Raw genomic sequence first — 13,078 nt, forward strand, 5'->3', positions numbered from 1 at the left:
GATTGACATTTGGTGGTGTTCTATTCAGATGATAGGAAGTAGTGTGAAATGAAACACTATCTACAGCACAGACAAGCTGATAGGCATGGTGGGGAAAACGCATCGCTCACATTCCTATTCCTTCCAGATGAATCAGACCACTATGTAACATCTTAATGTCAGAACTATAGCCAAGCAAATCAGAGCTAGAAGCTAATTAGATCAGATATTAACACCATGAGGCTTTTAATGAGAATTTACCACAGAGTAGCAGATGAAGTGTTACAGTGAGGGGCGGTTACAGTCTTGACCAGAATGGAAAGATTGTCTGCAAAATGCCATGGCTTCATAACACAGTGCTGACCCTAAATGACAGTTACAAGACAGGCATGACAGAGACAGGTCAAAGAGACATGTAGCAACCTTTCATTAGAGGGCCATTCACTGACGCATCAAGGATGGACTGTCATAGTGTTAGAACAGGAAGCATGTATGAGTGTCAAACTGAGGAGAAGCCATCTCAACACACCTGAGAGACCATCTACCCATTCGCTACCAGGCCACACATCACACCTAGCGCCTAACCACAGATCTAGGATCAGTTTACAATATAACCTACCCAAAAATGAACCATTACGAGGTAAATATATCTGACCCTGTATTGCTAGTTCTACCTTCTCCCACCTAGATTCTTTGGAGAGCCAGCTGCAGGTGGCGCCACTGAGACAGGCTTTTGACGCATGCACTGATAACATAACTTTATCAGGGATAGGACTTAGTAGTTTGGGATGGGAAATAAGTCTAGGAATTGCCAGGGACCTCATTATTCAATATTATCACCATACTTAGGTGCCGATAAAATATGTATGGGGATTCTCACAATTCTATATGTATTACGATTCGATAGTGCGATGTCATTGAAATTTGATGTTTGAAACATTTTGTTCACTATATGTCTGCTGCAGAGAGACAGGAGAGAGCATGATAAAATGAGTTTTGATCAGTCATGGAAACATACTGTAAGTGCTGAAAGCAGAATTGTTTGGTATATTTGTCTTGGTTTAAGGATGGAAGGGTGTCTGGGCCCAGCAGCAAAGCAGGACCCAGTGAACCAAGGGATCTCCTGCCTCATTTAAAAGGATCAACCCTTTAGTTTGGGGACACTTTAAAACAATGTTACAACAACGGACTGACATTTTTCTCAGATTCTCTGAATCTCTGGAGCTTATTTCATTTAGCCAATCCTTTAATTTAGCCAATCCTCCCTTCGTTATTACCAGCCAGGCTAGAAGAAAAAAAACATGCAGCTCCAACAAAACTCCCACAGAAATAACAATAACAGTGAGTACTGTAGAGAAAGCTGAAACTTGGCAGTGTTTGTGTAGTAGGGCTTAGTTAATAACTCTTTGCGTCCCTGCAGAACACCGGTGTTGGTGTGAGGGATTGTCTGACAAGCTGCATTCAGCGTCTCCCAGCCAGGGAGGATGAGACTGATTGGTTTTCATTGTTCTCCTCTCAGCTGACATCAGGCCCAATTGTGCCTGTGAAATCCCCAATCTACAACGCTCACCTTCACCCGGTTCAAAGCAATATACAACATTTGACACATGGGTTTTAAAAGCAAAGACCTGTTTGTCTGGCAGAGATAAAACATAATTCTAGAGTTGTTTTCTGATGAATTGTGACATGTGGTAAGGCCTCTAAATCCAACAACAACAGGTGAGAAATACACATCATCTGGATGCCACACATAGGCTCACACATAGGCTCACACACACACACACACACACACACATACACACTCCCGCATACACACAGTGCAGAGAAACCGTTTCAGAACCACGGACAGAAGCTGGAAGCAGCCTAAAACTAAATCTCAGAGGCACCTCTGAAGTCAATGTGAAAGACACCATAGGGCTGACTGGAAAGCTGACACACTACTCATCAACTCAATCATCATTCAATCTTTGATGGCAGCACAAAGACACACTGGGCTGTTATGTAGCACCTGCCTGGGAGAAGAGGGAGTAGTATCAGAAGAGGGAGTAGTATCACTTTTATTGAACTGAGAGAACAATCAAATATAACCTAGGGGCCACATCCCTCTGTGTCCCTGTAGAATCAATAGAACTATTTTAAACCTGAGTGATAGCGCGTACGCGCACACACACACACACACACACACACACACACACACACACACACACACACACCTGAGTTTCTTCAACCACATTTGGTGGCAGAGAGACAAAGATGACACAATAGAGAAAGAAAACAGATTAAAGTCTAAAGGCAGCATATCTAGTGTGATTCTTATGTGGTTTACAGTCATGCATCAGGTCAATGTAGCAGAATGGAACAGTAATGGGATCCAAAAGCCTGTTGAGGGCTCAATTCACCGGAGAGCATCAATCTGCCTGGATCAAGGAATCTGTCTGTATAGTTTGAAGGTATAGTATGGCCTAAAATAAATACAATTTCAAACGTTTAACCTCAGTCTTTACAGAACTCAATCCAGCCACTGTGTTAAAAAAATGGGATGTTTTGTGTTTTTGATTGGATACTGTAAGTATTTTTTCCATTTGTAAACCTTATGTAAAACGTAATGGACGGTTGTAGTGATTGAAGGATGTAGATGTAATGGTTGTAGTGATTGAAGGATGTAACCTTAGCCTAATTGATTAGCCACCCCAGGGTTGTCAACTTCTCACTCTCCTGCTTTCATAGCGTTTGTAGCGCGGGAAAGGGCTCGGTGCGTTATTTACCGGTAGGTTGTTGTCCTTCCAGTAGGCCTCTTTTTTCCACACATGATAAACTGTTTAATAGCCATAGGTTCACAATATTCAAAATCAAACTGCGTGCTATTTTCAAGCAATTACAAACGCAGACTTACACTCATTTGGAAAAGCACACGTGCTGGTTGGAATATGAATGCCTAGAGCTACTGACTATTACCGACTGTAACATGTTACATAACCTATCTATAGGTGCCGGCCTATATATTGGTCAATGCAATCTTTGGTTAACTGTAGCCTATTATGGCTACATTTAGGCGCGGGTGGAAACACGTGCCACAAGTGTGAATTAAAGCGCATATCAGCAGCCTTTACCCGAAAAAAATAAATATAACTAATTTAGGCTAATATTAAACTGTTCTCCAAAGTCATGCGCAGATAAAATATCTCACCTTGATTGCCGTGGCTGGTAGGAGTGAAGAGAATCCTAAAAAATAGGAAAACGAGGCAGAGTTTTTCTCCTAAAGTCATTTCTGTACCATCCACAGGCTGCCCAGCACCGCGCCGAGCAGGAGACTATCCAAGAGAAGAAACCTGGTCACAAAGCGCCTTTAGATCCCAAGTGGAGCCGTGGGTGTCTCTCCTCTCCCCGGACCCTCCTCACATCCAGTCTCCGCTGGAGAGAGCTGTCAGACGAATGTAGGCTACTGGAGGAGATCCATCGCATGATCTGGCGGAGAGCTTAGCAAGGTTGGTGAAGTTCACACCGCGGCAAAAACTAAAATCAAGACAACATTTACCAGCAGCGACCGCATTTCTAGAGCAATGCTCAAAGACAAAATATTTAGCGCTCCGTGTCGGAGCTTCCTGTATTTCACTGTTTTGACAGAAATCTAATCAAACATTCCTCCTCGGGTGCCTATTTTATTTCCTCCTGGTTTCAGCTAAGCGTATTCGTGATTCCTTCAGGCGGGAAATGGAAGACGCCAGGCTGCGGCTCGTGACATACAGTTCCAAACTCCAAGTGGCGCGGTATCAGTTGTTTGGTTGGTGTGAGCGAGCGTAGTGCCGCTGTAGCCGGTTCCATGTAAGTCTGGACTGACTGCTGCAGCAGAGAACTGTACAACTCCCGTTTACGACGGAGTACAGCTACAGAATGGCGAGACAGAGCGCATCTGTGCAGGGCGCCCGGCGCTAGAGGGTGTTAGCTGACAACACAACGGCAGTGTGCATGGCAGCCAGCAAAGTCTATGTGTGTGTGCGTGTATGTGTGTGCCTCTTCCAGCTGGACATCAATATTTCTGCAGGTTATTGATTGCCAGTGTTGTTACCTCTATTCCAGGTAGATTTGAATTGCAAATGATCTGTGTGGGAGGAAATGTAACATAATGTGATGCATAGCGTAAATTGCAAATTAATATATTTGGCTCCATTTTAAACGAGATTAGCTATGCTTACCTAGGCCTATACCTTTTTTACATTTAGAAAATACATTTTGAAGGTCAGACAGGGCATTAATTTTCACATTATTATGTTACTTTCATGTAGGCCTACAGTAAATGTACTGTAAAGCTGAATTCAAGTTTATAATTGAAATAGTTCATTTGGAAAACATTGAATCTGTTGTAAATTGCTCCTAGACCTAGGGTCAGTTTTGTGTTTTCCCCCTAATGGTTAAGGTTAGGCATCTTGGTAGATGAGCTGATCCTAGAGCTGTGCAACTTCTACCCAGTGGATCTTCGAAGCAGTAGTGTCATCCTGGCCAACAACAATGTCAGCCAGGAGTACAGAAGGTCTTCATCCATCCCAATGGACGCTTCATGGAGTGAGTAACCAAACTGCACCTCACCTTGTGGGGTTAAACAAAGCAACACTACTTCCTGTCATGATGCCAGTCAATCAGTCCAAGGGACATCAGTCAGAATCAGTCAACTCTAAGCCAACCAGAAACAATATCAGTCAGAACCACTCAGCTCAAAGGCATTCAGACATATTGTCTGCTCTAGCCAATGACCATCCCTGTCACCGAGGACTTGGGATTAAGCCCACGTTACAACAACAAAATGTACTATGCAAAGCTCCACCAATACAATTGATCGATAAAGGTCAAGGCATTTGTAGGTCCAGGACGACAGCTATTAAGGAAGTGGCGTGACAGCACAATGCTAGCTTATCCAATCGCCACACAAATGATTTGTTGTCAGTTCATGTTGGCAAAAGCAGAACTAAGCAGGCAGGCAGGCTAGACAATATTTCTATGTCTATTATAATGGATAAAACTATGAATGTGACAGTCCAGATGTATTGCAGTATAAACCACTGGGTAAGGGATATGAGGACATAGGCTTTAGAATGACGCCTCATAGATGTATTATTGTTATGCATATAGCCAGTTGGATAGAGATGGAGAATGGATTCAGAATCCTATATAGTGGCTGATGATGATTGCATGATTTAAACATATTTAGTGTTGACAATACAATTAATTAAAAACGGTGTTTTAGTGAATGTGTTTAATTTTTTTCTGTTATTTATCCTCTTGGACAAACAACAACCTTTTTCAGTGAAAATAGTTAAGAATTAAATAATTCATTAATTCAAATTCATTATCCTGTTTTCATCCTTTACAGTATGTATACATCTAATGCAAGTTATTTGCATATGTGAAGGAACAACACGATCTCACACTCAATTAGTGCAAATATGTACAAAAAGTATTGGTTTTTTTGTGACTTAATTCGTTGTAAAAGACACATTTTTGTGCGACTTCATTCATAGGAAAATATATTTTTGGGGGGCAAAATTGTGAACAATCTATTGAACGTTAATGGAGCAGTGCATTTTCGGCAATGGTGTTCTACACTGCCTTTTTTTGTGTCCCACATTTATTTATATAAAAAAATAAACGTGTTATCAACCCAATATTGTTAATCAACCAGGTTGTCACCGAAATGCATTTTGGGTAATGGTGTTCTACACTGCCTTGTTTTGTGTCGCACATTTATTTATATAAAAATCAAACGTGTTATCAACCCAACATTGTTATTCAACCAGGTTGTCACTGAAATACTTGTAATATAATAGTAGCCTTACATTTATTTTATTTTTTTTAAATGCCATTGCTATTTTCTATGCTTACTTTCGCTCAAGGGACACTGGTTCTATGTCAGATTTAATGAGGGTTTCCAGATTGGAGTAAAAAGCTGTATTTGTCTTTTTTTGTGTGGTTTTGATGAAGGTATTTGATTGGGGAATGGGGATACATTTTCATGATGGGAAATTAATTCATCAATAAATGTGGGGAAACAAGACCTGCAAAAAAAATCTTGTGTGGCAAAAAAATACAATTCAACGAAGAATGCCATAGAGATAAGGTAAATGATAGAAATAGGATTGCTAGGCCTCCCAAGTGGTGCAGCGGTCTAAGATACTGCATTGCAGTGCTTGAGGCATCAATACAGACCAGGGTTCGATCCCAGGCCAGTTTCATAACTAGCTGTGATCGGGAGTCGCATAGGGGGGCGCACAATTAGCCCAGCGTCGTCCGGGTTCGGGGAGGGTTTGGCCGGGGGTGCTTTACTTGGCTCATCGCGCTCTAGAGACTCCTTCTGGTGGGCCGGGGACCTACAGGCTGACTTCAGTTGTCAGTTGAACGGTTGTCAGTTGAACGTTTTTCCTTCCACACAGTGGTGCAGCTGGCTTCTGGGTTAAGCAGGCAGGTGTTAAGAAGCGCGGTTTGGTGGGTCATGCTTCGGAGGACGCAGGACTTGACCTTCTCCTGAGCCTTTCTAGAAGTTGCAGCAATGAGACAAGATTGACATTGTGGAGAAAAAGGGGGTAAAATACCCCCCAAAAATAAATAGGATTGTCCTTTGATAAGGGATGTGATGGTTCAGAATGATAATAATACAATGGACAAATTGAAATCATTTTTTTTTTTTAAATGGTTGAGTTGAGAAAAAGTCCCATCCTTTAAGAGTCTGTAGAGAGCTGCTGTGCTCTGCTGTAATAGGAGGAAATGAAGTGTGACTGTAGCAGGGGAAGCTAACTGTGATCCATGGATCTCCCCTGCTTTAGAGAGAGAGAACAGTCTGTGTGTGTGTTCGCGCATGCGTGCATGTATGCGTTTGTGTGGGGGTGTGTGTATGTGTGTGCGCTGGTGCATGTGTATGTGTGATCCAGAAACATTTCTGTCAAGCCAGACTGATCTGTAGATAGTACAGGAACAAGCCCAGATCAGCACAACTGACAGCAGGAATGAGGCTTTATACCACAGTTAAACACTAACAGGTTTCAGAAGTTACACAACGACCGTGGTCTTTATAATGAGCAGAAAGATGTACGCCTGTAATCCTACAATGAAACAATGTGTACTGTATGAAACAGAAAAGGAACTTATATGAATTATAAATCTACCCAGCTTGCAAGCCAAATCAGGGTCAGATGAGAAGTACTCTACTCTAATGTACGTTACAGATGTAGGATCTTAATTTGAGCCAGTTTGCTACAGCAAGAAAATAATCCTGCAGCAACAGGAAATGTGAATTATTATGTGGATTACAATTAATGGACATTTTTGTAGGGGTTGTTACATTTTTCATAAGGGAAAATCAAGTTTCAAAGTGGAAATAACAAAATTCAGAAGCCTTTTTAAAAGTCAAATAAACTACCCATTTTAATATTCAATGCATTGCAGGAAAGTTATCCTGCAACAGGGTGATCAAATTAAGATCCTACATCTGTATATTACTGTAAAGTCTCCTGATTAGGTGTAACAGACAGTAGAGTATGCTTACAGTCCCTCAAGGCTAAAGCCACATTGAACAATTTCAGACTTTATTACACAAACCGGAAACAAATCAGTGAAAAATAAACCATGATTGCACCACTTCAAAGTTGCAATTTTCAGTCTAAAGTGTATTGCAATTTGTTGGCTAAGTCAATTTTAGCCGTTGATTTAAATGGCATTGCTTTATGTTGCTGTTTATTACAGACTACAGGACCTCCAGGTGGAAGCAGAGAAAGAGCACTACAGACCACAGCTGTGTGTGCGTGTTGTGTGTGTTTTCACATTGCCGTGCAGGTTGTGTGTGTTTTCACATGTCCACACCTGTGAGAGACACACCTTTACGAAAGGTAACTAAATCTATAAGACTGACACGTTTCCAGTCAATGTGTGTGTAAAGCCAACCATTTAAACACTGCCAGCATTCCCATCTAACACAACATAAAGTACTGCATTCACTTTCTATATTTTTCAGAAACTTTAGAACATTTTTATTTTGAAAGGTTTTACCGTATTATTGGCTAGAGTAAAACTGAAAGACGACAATTAAACACCTTTTTTTGGCATGGTCTCACACACACACACACACACACACACACACACACACACACACACACACACACACCTCTCCTACATTTCAACTCCAAGTATGCACAAACACTTACGACACACACACACACATACACCCTTCTCTCCTTAAGTTCACCTCTGAGTATACACACACCCTTCCCCTCCGTGGGCCCACCTCCCAGTGTTACCTAATGGTCCATGGTTCTAACCTTCCCAGTAGCGATACAGAGAAGAAGGACCAGAACAAATAGAGAACAGCTCATCATCAAGCCTGAGAGGCTGGACGCCTGGAATCCTGGTAGTTAACCTTCGCTCAGGGAGGAGGGAGGGAGAAAGAGAGAGGTAGATGGAGAGGGAGAGGGACAGAGAAGAGCCGGTGGTCGAGCAGATGGAGACCCTTATTAAGGCGAGGCAATAGAGGGGCTGGCAGCACATGGCTTCTCATAAACTTTATGTGTAACACTCATTCAGCCATTTAGGATTGTTCCCTCCTTTCTCGGTCTCGTTATCTCACTCTCCCCACCTCCCAAGAGTTTCAAGCCTATTTATTTGAAATCATAAATACCTTCCAAACAACCTGAGTTGAATAATTCTATCATTGTCATGGATTGAATGTATCATGTGATGATGAAGCTTCTTTGACGATTCTGTCTGGTCCTATATTCATACGAGAGGAGAGGAAAACATATGAACAATACCGTGCTGATGTACAAGCTGTATGCGAATAAACCATTGACTGTACAGTAAACATACACACTTAATTATGGAGTCTGAGTTTCACAAAGGATCCCTTAGTTGTATTATCTGGGGACGAGTCTTCTCACAAAGCTCTCCAGCGCTAATTCTATTGTCCTCTCAAGGAAAAGGAAATCATTTGTTGCATCAGTTGAATGGTGTTCAGTCAGTGCTTGTCAAACACATGAAATACAAGAAATTGTGTGTGTAATTAAATAAATGTCATATTAAAATCCACATACGTGACAGGCTTGATTATGCTCAGCGATAAAGCACAGTGTGAGGTACCAAACTGAGAGGTATAAAATAGGTGCCTGGCTAAATGTCTGTTTCATTTTGAAGACAGATCCTTTAATTCGAGGCAGCACCAATCCAATGTGGAATTCAGCCACTTGACAGTTTCCCCCCAAAATTCCATTAGTAATTGGCTGATGGCTGGATTAAATGGTGTATTAAAGGGGCCATCCATCATGGTCCTAAACAGCATGAGACAGAGAGGGAGGGAGCACCGTGCTACTAGACATGTCTGTTCTGATGGCCTCATGCAACCAGCAGTGCCACAGCAGTGGTCTGTCTCTATCTGACCATGCTGGAAAGGACTTTCTAACCATGGTGGGAATTAAAACACTGAAGCTTTTATTTGAGGAGCTGATCATCATTCAGAAGTAGAAGTTGGTTTCAGTTTCGTTAAACTTTTGGTCAATTTATGAATGCAGTTAGATGGCTATTACATTTACATTACATTTACGTCATTTAGCAGACGCTCTCATCCAGAGCGACTTACAAATTGGTGCATTCACCTTATGATATCCAGTGGAACAACCACTTTACAATAGTACATCTATATCTTTTTTTTGGGGGGGGGGGGGGGGGGGTAGAAGGATTACTATATCCTATCTCAGGTATTCCTTATAGAGGAGGGGTTTCAGGTGTCTCCGGTGTTACCTAACTTCATGTCTACTTTTTATGCAGGGGAATTGCAACAAAACTATTCCTGTCTGTTAGTTATCCCTCAGAGGCAGGCTGAGATCCCAATATCCAGACGGTCAGAAGCAACGTCCATCACTATTAAATCAATGGGGTCAGTTTCAGGGACACAAACAATGACTGGGTACAATCTGTCAGTGTGTGCGTGTAGGGGGAGCCTCACAAATAGCTGGTCGAGTGCTGCAGTCTGATGAATAATTTATTGGAAAGTTTTGGCCTCTCCTCTCCTCATCACTGAAAAGCGGGACACAGAACAGGGAGGTAACACCTGAAGTGGCTTCTCATGTAAGTGTTATATTGATACAATTTCTGATCCCTCATGTTTCTTATTATTGCAGATATGTACTGGAATTGCATGATGAGAGGGTGCACGTTGGACAGGCTGAGATAAATCAACATAGAAACCATTAGACCAAATCTTTCTTTAATAAAAACCGAAACATAAATAGTGGTAGCATGGTTCATTATACTGAGCCTTTGTACAGCCAGGGTTTAGAGCTTTCTCTGCCAGATTATACATTCTCTCTTCAAAGTGTGTATCTAATATGGATTTGGATCCTCAGATTGTGTCTCATTTAGAGATTATTAGGATTACATGAATTACACATAACTGTAGAGACTCATACTGTTTCCTTTTCTTTGATCAGCAACCAGAAAACGATTTCACATTTCAGCAGGGCATCACCCAGGTTTAAATGCAGCGCCAGACAGAATGTTTTTTAAAATATCAGCTGTTCTAAGATTGTCTCCAAAATGTCTCTTGTCAATCAAAGGTTTTCTCTCTGGCCACAGGGTCATAGCTGTTTTACATGTTGCTGTCTTCTGTCACCCCTTCTGATCCTAAACAACTTATAAAGACGTTCCGCTGCAGTAGGAAGATACTACTACAGATAAAGGGCAACTGTATCTTCATAGAAAAACAGTTGAATGTATTGTTAAAGGCTGGTGACGTTTTGGTCATAACGACCTTCACCCATGTCTGTATTCAGAGTGTCACAACCTCCGTCGGCACTCTTCTGCCCCCCTCCTAGAACACACACAGTTTAGAGAGATTATGAGGTCAGGTGTTAAATAATAGTTTCACTCAGCTGACAGATTGTCTTCCTCTGCGTGGGCTCTCTGTGTCGCTCTTCCTGCTCCTCAACACTCCCCCCTGTACACTGAAAAGTCAATAATTATTTTGGAGCTATTTTCTCCCGGGTTACCACTCTCTCAGCAGACATGATAATTGAGGCTTTTCATGGGAGAGAGCAGGGAAAGTAGGGTGTTCAGAGTGCTGACGGTTTGAAACCGCTGTGTGTGTGAGACAGTCACTCATACAGACACACAAGCATGCACGCACCCATATACACACGAATGCACACAAACGTGCACATGCACACACCATCCCCTATGCAAGATCAAGAGGCTGCATAGCCTGCTTACTAAAATGTCACACTGAAAAACATCCTGTTTGGTAGTTGTGGTCTGGAACTAGGAAACATGGTTTGCAGTGTATTCTTACATTTGAATGGGGATGACTAGTCAGTTGAACAACTGAATGCATTCAACTGAAATGTGTCTTCCGCATGTCAATCTTTCAAGGCTCAAAGTGGAAGAGAGATTGACTTCATCACTACCTGTTTTTGTAGGAAGTGTTGACAAGCTGAATGCACCGAGCTGTCTGTTTAAACTACTCAGACTCCCATGCATACCCCACAAGACATGCCACCAGAGGTCTCGTCACAATCCCCAGTCCAGAAAAGACTATGGATGGTGCATAGTATTACAGTACATAGAGCCATGACTACACAGGACCTCAGGTAACTGATGCAAGCAGTAGAATCAAATTTAAAAACAGATGAAAATACACCTTATGGAACAGCAGAGACTGTGAGAGACACACACAGGTACATACACACGCATACGCACACAAGCGCTAGCACACGCGCTCTACACACACATACATTGTAATATTGTTGTATAGTGGTATCATACATTTTCTTGTGGATATGTGGTGGTGTGACAGTGTTATATTATCTTTTGCTTTATGTGTAATGTAAGTGTCTTAATGTGTTTGGACCACAGGAAGAGTAGCTGCTGCCTTGGCAACAGATAATGGGGATCAAATACAAAAATACAAACCCAACCCCTCTGAATCAGAGAGGTGCAGGGGGAGCAGCTATTGTTGGAGGTTAACTGCCTAGATCAAGAGCAGAATGACAGATTTTTCCGCCTTGCTGGCTCGGGGATTCGAACCAGGGACCTGCCACAAATGGATAGACAGATATTCACACACGGCTAAACTCACTCACTCATACAAATACACACAGCCTTTCCCACGGATACACAAACCGACGCACATACCTACAGCTGCAGCAATTCAGCACACTTTCAAGTCCCAGAATAGATCATACATAGATATCTTGGCTGGATAGCCAGTTGGTAAGCCTAAGGCGTTTCTCTATAATTATTATAATAGAGAAGAGCAATCTGTGTGTTCCATGGCCCTGTGCTAGATAACGGATGAGAGGATGCAGTCACAGCTAAAATCACACCTGTGAGAGCATAACTAAACTCAATAGCATTCCTACCTATAATCTATACAGTTTAAAGGTTATGTGCAACTCTCCAGAAATAATGTGGTACAGTATCTGGGGCCTATTGCTTTACTGCAGTTGTGAAACTTTCCTTTCTCTGTTTTTGTTCCCACCCGTGACACTCACATTTGCACACACACACACACACACGTCCACTCACGCACAAGCGTGCACATAAACACACACACAAACTCACCCCACTCATGCATACATGCATGCACGCACACACACATAAACACACACACTGACAGGAGCTGAGAGAATCAATTAACATGCTCATTAGGCAGAGGAAGTCATGGCCGTTTTTGGAGCATTCCTCCTTTCCCCTGTTCCTCTCTCACTTGGCTGCCGACTCCTACCGCTGCTCTGTCATCACCGGCATTGTGTGTGTGTGTTTGTGTCTGAATGTCTGCACTTGTTCCTGCGTGTATATCCATTCGATGGTGTGTGTGTGTGTGTGTACAGTCTCCTGCAGCGAACAACATACACACACCCGCACATGCCAGTCATTCAGCATTGCCGGAGCTCTGGCCAATCGTGTCGTCTCACGCTGTGCCACACAGACGATCAGCAGGAGTGTGTTTGGAAACCCAGTATTCAGCTGTCAGAACCACTGCTCTGTCCCTGCTCATCCTGCTAATCCTGCCCTCTCTAGGGACAGACAGAGGTGTGAATAGACATATAGGATTTGAGCAAACAGGCTGCAT

General features: G+C 42.4%; 1 protein-coding gene and 1 long non-coding RNA gene across 4 annotated transcripts in view; one reads left to right on the top strand and one right to left on the bottom strand.

Annotated features, from left to right (window-relative positions):
- Positions 1–3,877, bottom strand: part of LOC115161067 (ephrin type-A receptor 6-like) — a 162,075-nt gene extending 158,198 nt beyond the window's left edge. The window contains exon 1 of one of the 3 annotated variants that reach the window (XM_029711779.1): positions 3,167–3,877. In XM_029711779.1, the coding sequence (XP_029567639.1) occupies positions 3,167–3,245 (79 nt within the window). In that variant the 5' untranslated portion in view covers positions 3,246–3,877. The remainder of the gene's footprint in view (positions 1–3,166) is intronic. The other 2 variants (XM_029711780.1, XM_029711781.1) reach the window with 2 other exon arrangements.
- Positions 3,878–3,951: 74 nt separating this feature from the next.
- Positions 3,952–7,793, top strand: LOC115161068 (uncharacterized). The gene is made up of 3 exons (XR_003869170.1): positions 3,952–4,056; positions 4,394–4,539; positions 7,708–7,793. It is a non-coding gene; the product is annotated as an uncharacterized LOC115161068 (long non-coding RNA).
- Positions 7,794–13,078: the final 5,285 nt, after the last annotated feature.

This window comes from Salmo trutta, chromosome 24 (assembly GCF_901001165.1).
Source record: "Salmo trutta chromosome 24, fSalTru1.1, whole genome shotgun sequence".
Lineage (NCBI taxonomy): Eukaryota > Metazoa > Chordata > Actinopteri > Salmoniformes > Salmonidae > Salmo > Salmo trutta.